General features: G+C 42.8%; 8 protein-coding genes across 8 annotated transcripts; 2 read left to right on the forward strand and 6 right to left on the reverse strand.

Moving 5' to 3' along the window:
- Positions 1-2240: 2240 nt before the first annotated feature.
- SAMD00019534_063550 (hypothetical protein) lies at positions 2241-4301 on the forward strand (the record flags this gene model as incomplete). Its single annotated transcript, XM_012898175.1, has 1 exon — positions 2241-4301. One exon carries the CDS (start codon positions 2241-2243, stop codon positions 4299-4301), a length of 2061 nt encoding a protein of 686 aa, XP_012753629.1.
- Positions 4302-4326: 25 nt separating this feature from the next.
- SAMD00019534_063560 (hypothetical protein) lies at positions 4327-6022 on the reverse strand (the record flags this gene model as incomplete). The annotated part of the gene is made up of 5 exons (XM_012898176.1): positions 4327-4939; positions 5007-5133; positions 5200-5535; positions 5596-5823; positions 5902-6022. 5 exons carry the CDS (start codon positions 6020-6022, stop codon positions 4327-4329), a joined length of 1425 nt encoding a protein of 474 aa, XP_012753630.1.
- Positions 6023-6696: 674 nt separating this feature from the next.
- SAMD00019534_063570 (hypothetical protein) lies at positions 6697-8226 on the reverse strand (the record flags this gene model as incomplete). The annotated part of the gene is made up of 2 exons (XM_012898177.1): positions 6697-8061; positions 8158-8226. The coding sequence occupies 2 exons, from the start codon at positions 8224-8226 to the stop codon at positions 6697-6699; spliced, it is 1434 nt and encodes a 477-aa protein (XP_012753631.1).
- A 311-nt stretch (positions 8227-8537) lies between these two features.
- On the reverse strand, positions 8538-9800 carry SAMD00019534_063580 (hypothetical protein; the record flags this gene model as incomplete). The annotated part of the gene is made up of 1 exon (XM_012898178.1): positions 8538-9800. A coding segment is annotated over one exon (1263 nt), but the record flags the coding sequence as incomplete, so codon positions are not given.
- Positions 9801-10799: 999 nt separating this feature from the next.
- SAMD00019534_063590 (hypothetical protein) lies at positions 10800-13962 on the forward strand (the record flags this gene model as incomplete). Its single annotated transcript, XM_012898179.1, has 8 exons — positions 10800-10839; positions 11039-11097; positions 11190-11294; positions 11383-11460; positions 11527-11724; positions 11798-12094; positions 12170-13009; positions 13090-13962. 8 exons carry the CDS (start codon positions 10800-10802, stop codon positions 13960-13962), a joined length of 2490 nt encoding a protein of 829 aa, XP_012753633.1.
- Positions 13963-14309: 347 nt separating this feature from the next.
- On the reverse strand, positions 14310-17815 carry SAMD00019534_063600 (hypothetical protein; the record flags this gene model as incomplete). Its single annotated transcript, XM_012898180.1, has 2 exons — positions 14310-16176; positions 16494-17815. The coding sequence occupies 2 exons, from the start codon at positions 17813-17815 to the stop codon at positions 14310-14312; spliced, it is 3189 nt and encodes a 1062-aa protein (XP_012753634.1).
- A 414-nt stretch (positions 17816-18229) lies between these two features.
- SAMD00019534_063610 (hypothetical protein) lies at positions 18230-18949 on the reverse strand (the record flags this gene model as incomplete). Its single annotated transcript, XM_012898181.1, has 1 exon — positions 18230-18949. One exon carries the CDS (start codon positions 18947-18949, stop codon positions 18230-18232), a length of 720 nt encoding a protein of 239 aa, XP_012753635.1.
- A 259-nt stretch (positions 18950-19208) lies between these two features.
- Positions 19209-19700, reverse strand: SAMD00019534_063620 (hypothetical protein; the record flags this gene model as incomplete). The annotated part of the gene is made up of 1 exon (XM_012898182.1): positions 19209-19700. The coding sequence occupies one exon, from the start codon at positions 19698-19700 to the stop codon at positions 19209-19211; it is 492 nt and encodes a 163-aa protein (XP_012753636.1).
- Positions 19701-21055: the final 1355 nt, after the last annotated feature.

Below are 21055 nucleotides of genomic sequence, written 5' to 3' on the forward strand. Positions count from 1 at the left end.
CCTCGGGACCTGAACTATTGTTGATAAAATCTAAAATCTTGTGATTAAGTTCCTCTGAAGTCTCTCTTGAAATGAAGAATATTCTTTCGAGATGTAGTTTGTTGAAGAATGTTTGTTTGGAACAACTTGAAAGGAATGATATGTTGTTGATACCGAATATGACACTCTGGATTTTGTTATCAAAGAAATGTTTGATCTCTTCAATGTATTTGTCCAATAATATTTGTGTATTAGAATCTACATCCATTTGTCCAAACATCATAATGATAGCCAAATGTATATGATTGATATCCAGTGTCTCTCTATAAAGATTGATCATTGCATTTGATCCTTGTTCATAACAATTCTTTCTTAAAACTTGTCTTGAGAATATTTCTTGAGTATTCAACTTGTAAATGAAACTTTGTGGAATTGGAGTTCCATTCGATTGGAAACAATCAATAATAGTATCAATCAATATCATCCATCCTTTATCGAACTTAGATATAAATATTTGATTCTCAAGATTTTGATATACCTTTGAGAATGTTTTACCAAGATTCTTGATAACTTTGCTCTTGTTTATATTGAAGAGATTGGGGAATAATGCTTGTGTAAGTTCTGATGTTATTACATCCAAGTATGGAAACAGAATTGTAAATATTAGATTATATCCTTTGTCTTGATATTGAGGTAATTTGACCAATATATCTATATATGATTGTTGTTGCTGTTGTCTTTTCATTTCATCATGATCATCAGTTTCTAAAATTTTTCTAATACCTTCAATTAATTGTTGATTGAGCTCCTCAATCATATTATCATAAACAAATATGGGAAGTGATTCCAAAGTAAACCTAATTATACTTTTGTAAGAATTCTTGTTGCTCAAAGAATGACATTAATTTACATACTTATATACTACTTCTTTGTGTTGACTTATAAACTCTGGAAACTCTTTCATTTGAATTAGAATTAAATAATAAAGGTACTTTATACCAGGAAAACTATAGTTTGAATGATATGTTCCGGATATTGTCTCAAGTAGCCATGAGTTGAGTACTGGTCCTACTCTGTCGATTCCAAATCCTGTCAATAATATTTGTCTCCATTCTGTAAATGTTTTCCAATCACCTCGTGAATTGAAGAATATAGTCAGAGTTTTGAAATATGATTGGAATACCATGTTGACTTGATTATCATCGGTCAATGATTTGAGTAGTATGTCAATGTACTCTGGTTGAAATAATGACCAAACACTTCTAGCAGGGTTATGATCAATAATCAGGTTTAGATTAGCTATTGTCACTTCCAACAATGTGACTTTGATTCCAGGGATTCTTGAGAATCTAAGTAAATTAATGTCCCCATTTTTAAAGTCTTCATAACCATCAATACTCCATCTTATATTATTTGTCAACTCTAATATACTATACTTCACATTCTTTCCAATATTATATCCCTACAGTTTATATTGTATGATTTCCAATAAATCAATCGATCAATCAATGAAAGAATGAAATATTAAAGTTAATGTAAGTACTTACCTTTGATAATAATGGCAATGAATTGATGACATCTTTTGTATTCCTTATATTCTTTAATACTTCTCTGTCTTGATCACTTAGTACATCATCCTTCTCCCAATCCCTTATTATTTGTTTTACTCGAGTCTTCCACATATTTATTTAGTATCAAACATGTAATATATAATATTTATAAATAAAGTTAGTCCTTGACTTTAACCTTTATAAAGATGATCATCTGACAATCCAGATCTGCCAATGAACTTCCAAATTTAATATTCCATTTAAAACCGGATATTTTTGGGAATAAACAGATTGATCGATCTGTTGGTGTCTTACTATTCAACTATTATTATTGTTATACAAAGATATAGAGATGGAACCAAACACAAATGTCAATGATGGACATTCATCTCAAGGTATTCAATCAATCTATCACTCGATCAATCACTCGTTCATTCAATCACTAACATCATCCAAACGCAACTTAAAGTACTTCAGACGGATGATCACAAGGACACAACAACAACTTTATTACATGGACTGCTTCAAACACTACTAAGAAACAAGGTGTTGCGATCTGTGATATTCAATCATGTTCATTGGATTCATGTCGAGTTGAGTATCGATTATGGATCCTTGAAGTCACATTATCTACCATCATTAAGTGGTGTACAGTTGGAGAAGGATAGATGTCTGTCAACCATGCTCAGATATGGTAGATCTGATCTATTTATGAAGTACTTTGATGAGGTCTTTATCAAGTTGACACCACCATCGTCCAAAGGTGACGATACAACAACTCAAACTCCAAATGCTCAACAACTACTCACCGTGGCAATACACTCCAATCAAGTCAGTGCCGCTCGTCGTCTTCTGCAATTCCAACGAGATTATAATCACTCAAACACAACATCGGACCTCATTGTCGGAGAGATTGTCGGTGCCGCCAAACATGATCGACATGCAATGATCACCTTGCTGTTTGATGAGTTGGAGACCACCAAGTACACCAAGAAGCTCGAGCGTATCTCTATCAACTCGGTGTTTCAGGCATGTAAATCATTCACAATGTTACAGCTCATACATGCAAGACGTAATCGATTCTATCCACATGAGCAGACGGTCAACATTCCAACCAAGGTCATTCAATCGTTGACGTGCAACACACTCCAAGCATTCCTTCAAGTGCTTCGCGCTGGGCTGGCCGCCCCCAACATGGAGAATGTACCGGGTCGACCTCAGCAAAAGCAATCGATCATTCGGTTCAATGATGACCTGGCCTGTATCGACATCTTGGTGCATCACATGGACAACCAACCTCTCATCGACATGTTCTTCAAGCTACATACATTGAACAAGCAGTTCATCACAAATAGCGCATTCTACAATTGGGATGGTAATAATGAGGACTCTGACTACGATGTGGACCAGGACTATGAGCACGAGATCTGTTGGGCCATCCAAAGACCAGAGGGCCTCTCCTTTGTACACAGATATCGAGATCATCTTCCGTTAAACGCGTTGTACTGGGCAGCTGGGTCTCATGGCGATCTCGAGCTGGCCAAATGGGCCACTGCCAAAGGGGCGGGCGCCAATCTGTACAATAGGCTGTTGGCTAACGCACTCCAAAATGGTCACATTGACGTTGTCAATCATCTCTTGGACAACTGTACCGTTGGCTCATGGATGTTGGATAGTCAGATCCACGAATCAATCCTCACAATGGGCCTTCTCAATCGATTGGCATCGCACAGCACCGACATCAAGTGGGGCGAGTCAGTCTTGCTGTCACCTGCATTGACGCTCAACATGTTTGAGTATATCAACACATCATGTTTGAAGCATCCTGTTGACGAGGCTGTGCTGCTGTGCAATCCCAAGATCATGTTGGTCAAGGACATCAACTTGCTTCGATACCTGGTAGAGCGTAGTGCATCCAGATTGAACAAAGATATGATGTTGAACGCGGTGATTGCAGTACGACATGATGTACTTGAAGCCTTCGCAGCAGTTGGATTCACACACAATCTTGAAGCATTTGGATACCTTATCCTCGCAGACAAAGCACGATGTCTGATGGCCCACCCAAGTTTATTGACACCGACGTATGACCCGCAGTTCGCACATCCTCCCCTTGTAGACATCGTACGGCTCGATGACGTGTCGTTGGTGCGCGACTTCAACACAATGTTTGGACATGTCAAGGGGATCTCTTCCCCAAGTGCAATGAAGGAGGCAGCCATACTTGGAAACTTGGACATTGTTCGCTTCCTCCACGAGCATCGAACAGAAGGTTGTGAAGCTGACACGTTGGAATGCGCCGCCAATGCAGGCCATATGGATGTTGTCAAGTTCCTCATCAACAATCTACCCAATACACAATGGAGCTTGACACAACTTGGAAGAGACACACAACAACTAGACACAAACATTGTAGACTATATACTCCAATCGAATGCAAGACAGTATCTATCACTCACACGTGATGATATAATACTCAAGGTCATTCAGAGTGGATACCTACCGTTGATGAAGGCTTATGTTGATACGATCACCCGTGGCACTAAGGAGCAACAAAAGGCATTTGTCAATGGCAATGGATTCTGGGGCAAACTACCAGTACACTTCTTCTCTGCGATGGACTGTGGATATGATGGAACTATATGTTTACAGTACCTCATCGACCATCTACTCCGACCAAACATCGTCATCGATATTCCCAAGTTGCTGAGACAGGCATACTCACGTGGACACCTCCTCATGATAGAGTATTGTAACAAACTCACACAATGAATGCATGGAAGTTGGTTGGCCTGATCTAGGCCTCAAGTTTATTCGAATATTCATCAGAGGAATGATGTTGTTGGTCAGCCACTTGTTCGGCCGAGGACACGTCCACCTCCCCTCCCTTGTGCTTCTGAAGTTGCTCAAGAGTCTTGGCGGCAGCCTTCTCCTTCATGTGTTTGTTCTCAACGTATAGCATGACGATGAAGCCACCAATGATGCAGAGGAAGCCTGGAATGGCAATTGGTGGGAATGGAACATGCTTGATGATGATGTCGAATATGAGTGTGGTTGGGATGGTCATCAGCTCGCCAGATCTCACAAACAGGGGTGATGTTACCGACAGACCCCAGTTGATCAAGTAGTTGAGCATGAATGACACTGATGCACTTGCAGTCAACATTCCAAATGTTGTCCAACTTGGTGTTTCCCATGGTTCCAATCCAGAGACACTGATGATTATCAACATTGGTACACCAAAGACCACATTCCACAATGCAATGAATCCAACATAGCTGTTTACCAATGTCCTTGATACCTCGCCGACAAACTTTGTCGTCAAAACCTCATATAGAGCCCAAAGTACTGCCGACACAATCATCAGAATATCTCCAAGTACTGCTTTGGGGAATGTAGAGTTTGATGAACTAGTATATTGATTGATTGAGTGGGTTAGTGAATGATTGGAATGATTCCAAAGGGGAGGGATCATACCTTCTATCCGCAAGTGTAATACCAACTACACCTCCAATGAATAGGACTATGGATACAATCTTGAGAGGTGTTGGCTTGTCCTTAAGTATGAATATCGAGAACACAAAGACCCAGATTGTTGCCGACTCTAAGTATGATTGAGGGTGTCAGATGATGGATATGGATGATTGTAATGAGGCATCAATGTACATACGGTATAGAGCAGTTGATGTGCTAACCTCAGTGAGTGGCAATCCAATTGACCATATCCAATTCAATCCAACAAAGAGTACACTCATACAGAATGATATTATAAGCATCTTTCTGAATGGGAGCTTGGCCTTTACATACTCCATTTTGTATCTTTCCAAAAGAGAGTTATCACTTGTAGTTGTCATTGCTGTTGATGAAGTATGTTGCTGCTCATCATTGATTGAGGTACCTTGAGTGTTGTTCAAAAGTGGTACCTTCCTCTCTTTAGACCTATCACGACTCAACAACACAGCCTCAATAGGCAGTGCAAATGCAAGATATAATGTATTATAGAATACTATTATTTTATGTTAGTATGATTAGACTTTAAGGTTAGGTCAGGATAATGGATACATACCTAGGAAGTAAGGTTTGTTGTAACTTGTTGAGAGAATATATTGATTGAGTTCACTGATGGCTGATAATAGGATTGTGATTGAGATGACTATACCAAAGCCTAGCATCCTTTGTCTGAAGTTGGCCTTATCCAATTGTGCTTTAAGTTGAACATCATCATCAGGTTTACCAGGTGTGATCAATGCATCATTCTCAGTCTTTGAGTCGCCTCTAGAGTTATCAGAGTCATCTACAACATCACATCCAAAGTAGTATGAGTTAGTATTAGTATTGATTCCATTTGATATCATATATAACAATCACTAACCATTGTCGACTTGTCTATATCTAACACTTCCACCTGCTGAGTATTTGGATGAACCGTTGTTGGCAAAGGGATCAGCCTCTTCACCAACAAGTGGCTTATAAATATTATTGTTGTTGTTCATTATTTAGATGGATGTAATAAATAACTTAAGTTGATTGATATATATATAATAGTACACAATAATGAATCAACAATATAGGAAGCTTCAGTCAACCTTTACAAATGGGCAAAACAACCAACAGTCCATCTTATCAAGAGTAAAATATCTAGAGGTCCAAGATATTTTTTGTCGTTTTTTTATGATTGTGTGTGTGATGGATTGTCATGTTGGGTACAGCAAAGATAGGACCTTCAATACCTGGCAATACAATAATACCCTGGGTTTGTTGTACAAGATGAGATTGATGGACAGACATACCTCTCTGTGATTCAATGGGCACATCTTTTACAAGTACTTGGTCAGGCGGCATTGATCTTTAAAAGTGTTCCAACCCTTAGTAAGTAAGATGAATCGTTGGAATATTCTTGAATGATACCTAATAATATAATGAACGGATTCATTCATTCATTGATAACCAAGACGAAAGATAAATCTACATCTTGAGATACATAATCACACTCCCCCACTCACACACACACACACACACACACACACACATCTCGATCAAGGTATATGATTGAATGAATGAATAAATGAATGGACATGGCTTGAATGGATAATTAGTATTTGGTTATTAATTGACCATGTATTATTTATAAATGGGATGAAAATGGAAGTCGAACAAACATGTCAATTTAGAGCTCCGGTGAACCTGGCATGTTGAACTGCTTGGAGAATGCGGCAACCTCTTGACGAAGTGCCTTCAGCTCACTGTTGTCCTGGATGGCCTTTTGGAAGTCTGGCATCTTCTTGCCAACCTTGGCCTGGATGGCGATTGAAATCTGAACGACACGATCGAGGAAGTCGACAATCTGGATAAAGTCCTGCTCCTTGAGACCGCGCGAGGTCAGTGCTGGTGCGCCCAGACGCACGCCACCTGGTGCAATGGCATTGGTGTCGCCATACACTGCGTTCTTGTTGACGGTGATGTGTGCTTCGTCGCAAGCCTTCTCAATCTTGCTGCCTGTGATGCCCTGTGGACGCAGGTCCCAGAGCACGAGATGGTTGTCAGTGCCGCCAGTGACCAGTGAGTAGCCGCGCGACTTGAGCGCCTCGCCCATGGCCGCAGAGTTCTTTCTGACCTGCTTGATGTACTCGTGGAAGTCTGGTGTGGCAGCCTCCTTGAGCGCCACGGCAATGCCGGCGATGGTGTTCTCGTGTGGGCCACCCTGGCACGAGGGGAACACGGCAAAGTTGATGCGGTTCTCCAGGTCGTCGTCGATGAGGTTGCCCTTGGCGTCCTTCTTCTTGCTCTTGCGGAAGAAGATTAGGCCAGCACGTGGGCCGCGCAGGGTCTTGTGAGTGGTGGTGGTAACGACGTCGCAGTACTGGAATGGTGAGATGGCTTGCTTGCCTGCGACCAGGCCACTGATGTGCGACATGTCACACAGGAGGAAGGCGCCGTGCTTGTCGGCGATCTTGCGCATTCTCTCGTAGTCCCACTCGCGTGGGTAGGCGCTGGCGCCTGCGATGATCAGCTTGGGACGGAACAGTCCGGCTGTGTACTCCATGCGATCGTAGTCGATGTAGCCAGTCTCGTTGACCTGGTAGGGCATCGACTCAAAGAAGATCGAGGTGGCGCTGATCTTCTTTTTGTCGGTCTGGTAGCCGTGTGTCAGATGGCCTCCAGACGGCAGGTCAAGACCCATGATGCGATCGTGTGGCTTGAGCAAACCGGTGTAGGCGGCAAAGTTGGCCGTCGAGCCAGAGTAGGGCTGCACGTTGACGCCCCATTCGGCGGGGTCCAGACCAAAGGTCTCGAGTGCACGCTTGATTGTTGTGTTCTCCAGCACGTCGACCACTTCGTTACCACCGTAGTATCTTGCGCCTGGCAAGCCCTCTGCATACTTGTTTGTGAAACAGCTTCCTAACGCGTCCATCACAGCGCGTGAAGTAAAGTTCTCTGAAGCAATCAACTCCAAACCATTGAACTGACGGTCCTTCTCCTTTCTAATCAAGTCGAATATCTCTGGATCAGCTGTTTGAATTGGTGTGTTACCCTATGTATACGTTTGATTGTTAGTGTGTGTTGTGGGATGGGATGATCCCTTGGGCCTTGGACCCTTTGGATCACTCTAGACCCTTTGGACCCTTACAGCGAATGTTGAGTATGACCTGGCAACGTTGACCTTGGTCAACATGTTTCTTGACAACCTAGATAACATTGTTGATTGATTGATTGATTATATATATATATATATGTGTGTGTGTGTTGAGATATAACAATGAATGTAAGAATGAATGATCAATCATGAATGATGTGATGTCACACTAAACAATAAGGACCCGATCAGGGGACCTCTAAACGTTCAAAAACCAGCAAATATCCCAAAATTGAAAAAACGACATGTTTTTCGATGATGGAATGGCATCGTGGGCGTTTACTTTTGGCGTTGGGCCATCCATTTTGGAACTATCACAAGGTTCATGGACCATCAAAAGGCCTCAATCAATCATTCAATCAATCTAGTTATTCATTGTCCTCATCAGATGTTGAGATGATGGTTGTGATTGAGCCACCTTTGGGCCAGTCTGGAATGTGGAGCATGGCCTTGCTGTTGCCAAGTGATCGTACTTTGAACAGGCATTCAAAGTGCTCGTAGGTGGTGGACCATTGAAGTGCGAATCGGTATGATGATGCATTGGGATATGCCCTCAGCAATAGTTTGGTACGTGCATAGCATTGCGCCAATTGATCAGAGGCGACGATGGCTGACAGGCCAAAGTTGTACACGCCGCCAAATGACAATTGATTGAATGGCACGTTGGAGTAGCCCCTGAACATCTCGCCAATGTTCTTTTCGCAGTGCACGTTGACAGGTCTGGCGGCAAACTGTTCCGCGTACAATGTCTGCACCATGTGTTTGACGCCCAGGTGCGTGATGCTCTTGGGGAAGACAGCCGAGTTGATGTCCTGGTTGAAGTTCTCGCTCAGGCAGAGCCTGGTGAGGCTAGCGGGCAGGCCGCCCTCTACGAGTGGTTGATCAAACTCGTCGCCCAGCGACAAATCCGTGAGTCCCTCAGGCAACACGCCTGGCGGGATGGGTTGGTTGTAGTAGTCGCTCATGGCCAGACGCGTCAGGCCGGCGGGGAGCACACCCGGCTCGATGGGCCGACCAAACATCGACCTCAAGTCGAGCTCGGTGAGCGTGTTTGGCAACGAGCCGACTTTGAGCGGGTCGTTAAAGTGCTTGTTGACTACAAATCGTGTGAGTGATGGACATTGCGCCATGGTCGCTATGAAGTTGAAGTATGTGCAGTTGAGCTCGAGCGACTTGAGTGACGAGGGGATGATCGGCGCCTTTGTGTGTCCCTTGCCCAGTCGCAGCCAGGTGAGTGACGGCGAGAGGTGTCCCGGCGCGATCTCATGGTCGTACGTGAGCGGCAGCTCAAGTCGCGTGAGTGCGGGCAGCGTCGACACTGCATCCAACGATTGATTGAAGTGAGCATCGATCAAGAGCTCCGTGAGCGTCGGGGGCAGCGCGTCGTGTACAAGCCTCTCGTGGAACTTGCGTAATCTGAGTGATACGAGTTGAGATGGGATGATTCCAGGCTCCAACGACAGGTTGTAGCCTCCCATGTCAAGATGTTTGAGTGACTCGGGCAGCGCGCCAGGCAGCAGCGACTTCTTGAACAGCGAACCAAGCTTTAGTCGAGTGATTGATTTAGGTAGCGCATTGGGCTCGATCGCCACGTCGTACATTGGACCACATGTCAATGATTTGATTGAACGTGGTAGAGTGTTTCGTTTGATCGGATGTAGATAACCGAATCCTAATGTTAGATGAGTGATCATAACATTCTTTGGCAATGAGTTTGATCGTAATATTTTATCATTATGACCCCAGGTATAATACCATGTATATTTAATTATCTTGTTATATAAAGTATATAAACGTTTACAAGTCAATCTCAGACTTTGTAAATCAAGATACTCATCATTATCCTCCTTCAACTGATTATATATATTTATAATTATAAGATCACTAAATATTTCCATTATTCTTATTATTATTATTATTATTCGTTTGTTGATGAATGAATAATTTGTCTTAACCATCAAACATCAAACAAATGAAAGCGAAAGAAGATTCCATGTTTTATCCAAATTTAGATCTGATCGGTCGTTTGGTTTAAGATATATATCAAGATATTTGATCATCATAGATTTTCTTACACACCCCATATTTCATTCAAACTCAAACTAAAAATCAAACTCATCAACAACCCAAAGAATTGAATAAATAAATATTCATAGTATAATTGAATGAAGTTCAAATAAATAACAGTTTGGGCGCTCAAAACAAAACTTTTAAATGAATTGAAATTCAATTTTTATTTATCAAATTTTTGACAATTTGTGATAGAGTAGATGAGTGCTTCCCTCCCTTTTCACCTCAACAACAATAATCAACAAACACACGAGAGACTTCACTTCATCCAACAACAACACGCAAGTGCCAGCATCTCATTCACAAACAACAACACTTCACCTCTGTCCAAAGGTTGATAATACACTTTACTTTACTTACTACTACTACTTATACTCTTACACACATACACACTTATACACACACACGTATACATACACACACACACATATATATATATTTATAAACATATATATATATATAAAAAGAGTTAGGAAGGAGAATAGAGATATATAGCAAACTATAGCCTGCACTCTGTACATTTCTAATACATTATAACATTAAACAATATACTCAACTTCAAGAAGATGGACTTAAATACCTTGTTGACAAACGCAAATGAAGGAGGTAAGTGATTGATTCAATGATTCAATGATTCAATGTTGGTTGATTGATTGATTGATTGAATGAATGAGCAACATCAATGACAAGCATAACTTACAATCAACACAAATGACTTACATAACATAACTTACATTCAACTTAACTTCATCATCATCTCACAAACAAACGAACAAACAAACTTAACAAACACGAACACAAACAGACATAAACATTCGTCAGCCTGCAGAGCAGCAGATTCTTGCCGCCTCACAGCAGGACTTCGTAGGTGTCATTCAATCATTCACTCATTCATTCAATCGTTGTGCTTGTGATTACTAACATATCTAATCTAATCCAATACAATCTCATAACAGCCTGGCTTCTTGAATGCTCTATCTTTGGAGCTGCGAAACAATGATAGATCTTCAAAAGTTCGTCAAATGGCTGGTATCCTTATGAAGAATTCCATTTGTTCAAATGTATGTATCAATCAATCAGCAACACTGGCATGTCAGACAAGACACGTGTTTACTAACGATATATCAATCAATAAAATCAATCGTCCAGAACCCAACTACCAATGACTTGTACGCTAAGCAATGGTTGGCCCTTCCAGAAAACGCAAAGAATGAGATCAAGAACAATGTAAGGATCAGTCGATTGATTGAATGATTGAAACAAGCAAACTAACTCATTAATTGAACAAACTAGTTGTTGAACACATTGCCATCTCCAAACTTTGAGGCTCGTCACACCGCTGCCCAAGTCGTCTCTAAGATCGCCCTCGTCGAGCTGCCCCAAGGCCAGTGGGGTACCCTCATTCCAATGCTCCTGGAGAACATCCAGCAGACCAATGAGCAGCTCAAACAGACCACCTTGCAGACAATCGGTTACATTTGCGTTGAGATTGTAAGTTGATCAACTCACTCCTAATCAATCAATCAATCAATCATACTAACATGGACATCCCGTCCAAATATAGAAACCAAGCGTGATGGCAGCATTCTCAGATAGAATATTGACGTTGATCGTTCACGGCATGAGAGATCCAAACCCTGATGTCAAGTTGGCCGCCTCCAATGCCATGTGCAACGCGTTAGAGTTTGTCCGTAACAACTTTGACAAGAAGCCAGAGAGAGACCACATCATGCGTGTCATCTTTGAGACCTGTATGATCACAGAGAATGCCAACGTCAGGAAGTCTGGTTACGAGAACCTCGTCAAGATCGTCACACTCTACTACGACTACATCATGGAGTACATGGGTGATATCTTTGAGGTATGTATCATCATCTTCTAGATTGACAAGTATCAAGCATGACTAACAAACAAACGAATGATTGAATGAATATAGTTGACGACCAAGGCAATTGAGAGTGACCCAGATGAGGGAGTGGTGCTACAGGCCATCGAGTTTTGGACTTCGTTGTCTGAGGAGGAGATCAACCTACAGGATGAGGACAGATCAAAGGATGTTATGATGAAGGCCTTGCAGATCTTTGTGCCAAAGATCTTGAACACTTTGACCAGACAGGACGAGCACAACACCGACACTTGGAACGTGTGCATGGCCGGATCCACATGTCTCACCTACATTGCCCACAATGTCGGCGACCAGGTCCTCCCATTCGTGATCCCATACGTCAAGCAACACGTGCTCTCCACCGAGTGGCGCTTCCGTGAGGCCTCGTTGGTCGCCCTTGGCTCCGTCCTTGAGGGACCAACCGACTTCCACACCTTCCTCCAGGAGGTCGTCCCCGTCATCCTGCAGCACCTGAAAGACCAGAACGAGATGGTCAAGGACACTGCTTGCTGGACCCTGGGCCGCATCTGTGACCACCAGATCGAGTCTGTCAGCGACCTGCTGCAGCCAATCCTTGGCAGCTTGCTCGAGGCCACCAAGGACCCACAGGCAAAGGTTGCCGCCAAGGCATGCTGGGGTATTCACAACGTCTGCCAAGCCTTTGAGTACGGACCAGTGGGCTCAGTCTCCACACTGGGTCAGATCTTCCCAGTGCTCGCACAGAACCTGTACTTGGCCGCACTTCGTAAGGATGCCGACGAGGAGTCCCTTCGTGTCAATGCCTACGAGGCCTTGAACTCGCTGATCTCCTTCTCCATGGCTGAGGACAACCTGATCCTTGAGGTCTTGAAGTTCATCCTCAACGACTTTGAGAAGTCATTTGGAATGGAGGTATGTATAATCAAGTCACAACCCCAATCAATCAATCAATCAGAGTACTAACATCACTCACATTCATTAATTCATTCAAGGTGTTGAACAAGGACGATGTTGAGAACAAGAATCAGATCCAATCTTTGTTATGTAGCACTGTACACACAATCGCCTCGACTGTAAAGGAGAAGATCAGACCCGACACCGAGAGGGCTCTCTATTTATTGTTTAATGTATTCAAGACCCAAAACCACATCATCTACGAAGAGGCCCTCATGGCCATCGGCTCGATCATCCAAGCGATTGAGGGCGACTTCAAGCCATTCATGGACAGCTTCATGCCCATCCTCACCGTCAACCTCAGAAACGTCGAGATGGGTGCCGTCACCAACATCTCCATCGGTATCGTCTCGGATATTGCCCGTTCCCTCGGCAAGGAATTCGTTCCATACGCACCCGCCATCATCCCCCTGATCATCCAGGATCTGACCGACACCCGTGTGTCATCGGACGCCAAGCCCAACGCCTTCTCCTGCATTGGAGATATTGCCCTCGCCATCGGCTCCGACATCTACCAGTTCCTGCCCGTCATCACACCAATCCTCGAGTCGGCCGCACAGGTCCAGGACCTCGAGGACAAGGACTATCTGAACTCGCTCAGAGACGCCATCTTCCAGGCATACAGTGGTATCATCCACGGTCTCAAGTCTGGCAACATGGGCGACCAGTTTGCCCAGTACATCAGCCCCGTGTTTAACTTTATCCAGTTGGTGTACAACGAGCGCGAGTACGGTTCACTCGAGGTGTTGAACGGCGCCATCGGTATGCTGGGCGATCTGGCTACCATCCTCGGCGAGCAGATCAAGATGGGACTGCGCACACCAATGGTCAGACAGCTGCTGGACTATGGACTGACGCAGGACACCACCAAGGAGGTTGCCCAGTGGGCTGACGAGGCCATCTTCAAATAATCAGACGAGCCGGCCGTCCTCCTACATTGCAAATGTTTGATTGGCTGAGGCTGGGCAGTGAGAGACACCTACCAGCCAGCAGCCAAGCCCCTTCAAACAGAATTATAAGATAGTTACAACAACACGATCACATCACATGCACCACTACACATCCATCATCACCATCATCCACGAGCACACACATCAATCCACAGCCAAGCCATACACAACAATATCGACATCAACTGTGTCAAGACCCCGACACTCTATTCCATTCGTCTATTATTACCTAACAAATAATAATAATCCCTTTCCTCCTTTCATATATACACTCAAACAATCAATCAATTAGTCTTGTTTATTACTTATTACATTGGGTATTCTTTTGTGTTGAATATACTTGATGTCTTGCAAATGTATCCTTGTAGGATTTCGTCCAGCACTAGGGAGTGAAGCTGGTCCAAGATCCTGATGTGTATGTCTATGCTACCTTGGAGCAGTGTGTAGGTATGGATGTTGGGATGGTAGGGGAGGAATGGCATTGATGCAGATCCCACCTGTGATGTAGTATACTCTGATGGGATGTGTAGTCTTAGGCGCATGAGACATTCAGTTAGGAATGGCTGCAGTTTACATGGTTCACCAATACTCTGTGCATTGATGGTAAGATCACTTAGTGATTGGGGTATGGAGCCTGGCAATAATTGTTGATCATATGCTTGACAGAATGATAGAGTGGAGAGTGATCGTGGTAGCATTCCAGGTTTGAAAGGTTGATTGTACTTCTTTCCAAAGTTGAGAATGGTTATTGAGTCGGGTAGGACACCTTCATCCAATTGTTGATTGAAAGATGCACCAAAGGTCATACTGGTAAGGGTCGTGGGTAGTGATCCATGAACAAACTTGATGTCGAACCAATGTCCAAAACTTAATTCAGAGAGGCCAGAAGGTAACACACCAGGATCCAGAGGTTTGTTGAACATGTATCCAAAGTCTAGACAAGTGATCGAATGAGGCAAGACACCTTTGACGATTGGTTGGTTGAATGATTGAGACATCTTCACTTTGGTTACTGATGAGGGTAGGCAACCTGGTGCCAGGGGTTGGTCGAAGGATGGTCCAAAGAATATCGACAAAAGTTTGTCGGGTAGCTGTCCAGGGATGATTGGATGATTGACAGCAGACAGAACAAGATCAGTAAGAGATGCTGGCAATGTTCCATGAGGAAAGGGATGATTGTAGTTTCCGTAGAGCCTCAATGTTTGAAATGAGTATGGAAGAGAACCTGGAATGAAGGCTTGATTAAAGGCTGGGCCAACAGTAAGCTCTTGTAGCGAGTTTGGGAGTGAACATCCAGGGATGAATTGTTTGTCGTAGAGTCCCATTATCCTCAACCTGAGGAGACTTGATGGAAGTGCACCTGCTTCAAACAACTGATTGTATGAGTTTCCGAGAGAGAAGACTGTGATAGAGCTTGGAAGATCCCCGGGTTTGATGATATGATTGAACTGTGAGCCCATTATCAACCAGTTCAGTCCATGAGGGATGACACCAGGAGATAGCGGATGATTGAACTTTCTTCCGAACCTCAAGTAATTGATGGTCACAGGTAGGGCGTCCTTGGAAAGTGGTTGGTTGAAGTTCTCTCCAAGCGAGAGCACAGTAAGAGAAGGCGGCAAGACAAGAGATGAAGAAGAGGAAGAGGATGGTGCAGAGAGAGGTTGATTAAAGTTGTCTCCAAAGCCGAGTGTTTGAAGTGATTGAGGTAGCCAGTCTGTAGTGATCTCTTGATCATACTCTGATGATCCAAAATGACATGATATGAGGGTTGAAGGCAATGAGCCAATGTCTAATGGTTGGTTGAAATGGTATCCAAAGGAGACATCAGTGAGTCCTGGAGGAAGGGAGCCTTGGGGCAAGGTCTGGTTGAAGGAATTGCCAAAGTTGATCACAGTGACCGATGTTGGGATCAGTCCAATCGGTATCTGTTCATTAAAGTCATTAGAGAATGTTATTGATTGACTGATCATATTGTTATTGTTGTTGTTGTTGCTCATTGCGATGATATCTGATAGACTGTTTGTTGTTGCAATAGACTGAGCTGCTTTCAAGATGGGGATCACTGTACCCTTGAGTGATGGTGCCAAGTTGACAGTCATTAACTTTGATCGATTAGAGTATAAAGTCTTGCATGTCAAAGCAAAGCATATGACATCTACATTGTCACCAAGTTCTCTAAATATATGTTGTAGTATTAAATGAGATAATGATTCCATATTTGAATGATTGATCAGGTGATTGATGGAGTTGTGATGAAGGAAGGGGGTTGACATCTGATCATCAGTCAGACATTCACAAAGTCTGGAAAGTTTTGTTTATTGATGATTGGAGTCGTTTCCAATCAGACACGAATCAAACATCCACCATATCTTAAGCGATTTGTTGATAGATCATTGTCATTGATTTGTGTCCAAGTGTCATCTTTGATTGAATGTCGGAAGTTCTTGGACTTGCCACCAATGACAAGGATACCATCTGTTGTAGGATCATACACCAGATTTCCATCGACAGGACACTTTGATGCATATCTAGTTGTGCCCTTGTTGCTCATCGAATAGGTTTTGATAGAGTCGCGGTCCTTGTAGAAGATCCGGTCGAGGCCATCGAAACAACTCATTATCGCACCAGTGATACTGCCTGGTAGACTGATTTCAATTGTCGTGATAAGATTCTCAACGTCGAAAGTAGCCATTGTCCGAGCCATCGAATTACTCAGCGCTCCAACAACGTAGATCAAGTTGTTACGGAAGTATGTCAGTGGAGGTGGGTTGTTCTTGACGCTGTCCATATATCCAACCAACTTTATCCTCTTTGTGGTGATATCGAAGCAATCCACTCGGTTAAATTTCCTCTGTTCAGTTGCGCCTCCAAGTAGGTAGATGTTGCGACTGCCATCGTAGCAGGCAGAGACGTATTTTTCTCCAGCGAAAGCCTTGATGTCGTAGTAGAATGCCCTCCTGTCACAGAAGGAGTACCTTGCGCACACTGTCTGTCCGTCCACCAATCCAAACGAATAGATACTGCCACGAGAATAGACCAAAGTTGTGGGGGATGCCTCGATTGGTCTTGGGAATGTTTCTCTGATCGTCTTCCAATTCGGCGCACCGAGGTTGTAATGACAGACTTGAGAGCTCTTTAGACAAACAAAGTGATTGTTCTTCCTCTGTGTGTCGCTGTCAAGCAGGACAAAGCATGACTCGATCTGCATCTTGATGTCCATGAACAGGGCAACATCAATATCGACACGACATGTTTCAAACAGAGACTCCTTGTGATACTGCGATTGACTGATGTGTTTGACGTGCCTCGTGATCAGCAACAACAGTTCATTGTCATTGAGCTTCGTGCGGTAAGAGTCATTGCCATTGAAATTGTCATAGACAACAATGTTGTCATTGGAGATCGTTGCTGATTGGTTGTAGATAAACTGTTCGATTGAGTGACACGAGGATATCGATGAGATGAGCGCTGATAGATGTTCTTTGCTCCCATTAATCTCGTCATTGGCGGTGTATGCGGTCATGTTGCGTGTTGCATTTACAAACATGATCTCATCGGTGATCTCATTGATTGTCGATTGAATGTGTGACATCTGTGAATTGATCGGTGTCTTGAGCTTATGCTCCTGAGCCATCAACAACTTGAATAGCTGTTCGAAATGATTACTGACATCCTTGTGCTCCCTCTCCAATGATTGATAGCTGATTGCACATTGTTTGAGTGTTCGCCACAGATGCTCCAGCCTTGGTGTGAACCAGAGTGATTGATAGTCCTTCCTATCCAACTGATCCCTTATATTGTCGATATGACTCATCTTGTGACTGTGATGTGCATCGATACACAGTGTACACATCAACAACTGGCAGTCTAAACATATTAACTTCTTCCTCTTGTGATGTATCTGACAGTTTAAACTGTCATCACAGTAGGCATGTGCATTAGTGTCATCTTCAACAATTGTTACATAATTAATATTATTCATTCTCTCTCTCTATCTTTCTCTCTTTATTATCTCATATATGTAATGAATGAATGAATGAATGAACAATGAATGGTGTGAATGAACAAACAATGTTGTAAATCGATTTGGGGGTTCCAAACAAATAATGCCCGATTTGGTCATCATTCGTTCAAGTATATATTTATTACAGGTATTCGTGGCCATCATTGATTATCATTATACATGTCGACCGGTCGATATTGTACCTTTGCGGCAACCAAACAAGGACTAGCCACGAACCAAACATCCACTATTCTTTAGTCGGTCAACTGTTTTGTCATTGTCAACGATCTGTGTCCAAATGTCGTCTTTGATTGAATGTCTGAAGTTCTTGGACATGCCACCAAGGATAAGGATACCATCTGTGGCAGGATCGTACACAAGATGTCCATCGACGGGACACTTTGATGCATATTTCCCCGCATCCTTGTTGGCCAATGAATAGGTGATGATTGTCTCTTTTTCCTTGAAGAAGATCCGGTCTTGGCCATCGAAACAACTCATTATCCTTCCGGTGATCTCTGGTAGAATGTGCTCCACGGTGGTCACATGATTAACGACATCGAATGATACCAGTGACCGAGCCATTGTAAAGTTTGTTTTTGCACCAACAATGTAGACCAAGTTGTTGTGATAGTATGTGTGTGGAGGTGGATAGTTCCTGATGTTGACCAGGTTTGTAACCAGTCTCGTCTTCTTGGTGGTTATATCGAAGCAATCCACTCGGTTAAATAGCTTATGGTCAATGGATCCTCCAAGAAGGTAGATGTTGCGGCTGCCATCGAAGCAAGCGGAAACATATGAGTCTCCAGCGATGTCATGAATTTCGTAGTAGTAGCTCTTCTTGTCTCCGAAGGAGTATCTGGCGCACACTGTCTTTCCTTCCCCAAGTCCAAACAAATAGATACTACCACGGGCATAGACGAAGGTTGGGTTGACATAGGTCATATTTTTTTGGAATGGATCCTTGATCCCTCTCCAAGTGGCCTCTTGAAGGTGGAAATATTGGAAGATGTTGGGACGCATTGAGACAAAGTAATTGACCCTCTTATAGCCGAGGTCAAAGCATGACTCGATCTGCATCTTGATGTCATTGAGCAGCCCAACATCAACATCGACACGATAGGTCTCAAACAGAGGACCCTTGGAATATGGCTTTTGATTAATACGTTTGACGTGGTTCTTGATCAGCAACAACAGCTCATTGTCATTGAGTTTCGTGGGGGGGCAAAGATTCGTCATTGTCACCATCCCAGTCGTCTCTAGCAACCGATGTCTTGTTGTTGTTGTTGATGTCCACAAACTGCTCAATAGAGTCACATTTAGATATCGACTCGATCAAAGTTGAGAGTTGTTCGATTTTACATTCATCATTCTTGTTCAGATGATCGTTGGTGTACGGAGTCATGTTGCGCGTTGAATATACAAACATGATCTCATCGGTGATGTCGTTGATCAATTGTTGAATGGTCGACATCTGTGCATTGATTGGTGACTTGACCTTGTGCTCCTGAGCCATCAACAACTTGAATAGCTCTTCGAAATGAGTGCTGACATCCTTGTGTTCCTTCTCCAACCTTTGATAACTGGTGGCAGAATGTTTGAGTGTTCGCCACAGATGTTCCAACCTTGGAGTGCACCAGAGTGATTGATAGTCCTTCCTCTCCAACTGATCTCTTATATTATCGATATGACTCATCTTGTGACCATGATGTGCATCGATGCACAGAGTACACAACAACAACTGGCAGTTCATACATATTATCTTCTTCCTCTTGTTGTGAACATTACATGAAATATCATCATCAAAAACAATGGCCTCTACTCCTCCAACTGCCTCTGCAGTTGTACTATTATCATTCTCCATTCTATCTGTCTATCTATCTGTAGTTACTGTCACTGAATCATTCAAATGAAATAATAAACTTCACAAATATATTTCCCATTCTTGTGAACCCATTCCATTGTTCGAGGATCAAGCACCTTGATAAAGCGAACATAGATAGATATTGACAATCAAACAACTCCATCGACAACCCAACGACCATCATCAACTCTAATACACTTACACATTTCTATGATATGTGATTTGTATCACATCAATGCACTTCAACTTCAGCTTTATCACTTTTGTTATTGATGTTGTAGTTGTTGTTGTTGTTAGTTGACAAACACATACATCATCATCATCTGTACACTCACTCACTAGTCACTCCTACCTTACTCATTCATTATCAACAAGTTATCAACTTAGGTTCAGTCACATGAATTATTGATTATCACTGTGTTGTTGTTGTTGTTGTTGTTGTGAGTATTATAACATCATCATCAACATGATATTGGTATACCAATATCAAGGTAAGGCAGGGTTGTTGATCGGAATTGAATCATCAACACGTTCAAATAATAAGTCAGAACAACAACTACAACAACAACAGATGTTGTCCTCTGGACAATGACCAATCATCACGACCACCACTATTTCTACACACTTCCAATTCAGTAAATAAGCAGCATTCATTCTCTCTATCTCTTGCATTCTCTCTCACTACCAATTATGGAATTAAGCATTTCATTCATTCATTGGCATTATGACATCTGGACAATACTCTCTCTTTGTGTGTCAATCGATTGTCATGTGTGTTGTGTGTTCACAATGTGGTGGTATGAAATGAATGGGTGTATGTATGAATGTATGTATGCGGGGACATCGCCAGAGCTCTCTGGAGATTTCCCCCATACACACACTATGAAGAGATTGTTGTGAACTTGTCTTTGTGTGTTGGTGTGTGTGTGATTCAAGTGAGATTGACAAGGAGAATGAGTGGTAGAGCAGGTGTTGGATGACGTAGTCTGCAATATCAGGTGTTTGCGACTGAACTGTAGTGAGTGGAAAGGATGGACGGATGGATGGATGGCAATGAACATTTATGTTCTACAAGAGTCGGACAACACTTGTCATTCATTTGCATTTGGACAACCAAACCAAACCATTCATCCTTCATCCTTTCACTTCACCCAATATATCCATCCATCGCCTCTAATTGTTGTTTG

The sequence above is a fragment of the Acytostelium subglobosum genome, assembly GCF_000787575.1.
Source record: "Acytostelium subglobosum LB1 DNA, scaffold: scaffold12, whole genome shotgun sequence".
NCBI lineage: Eukaryota > Evosea > Eumycetozoa > Acytosteliales > Acytosteliaceae > Acytostelium > Acytostelium subglobosum.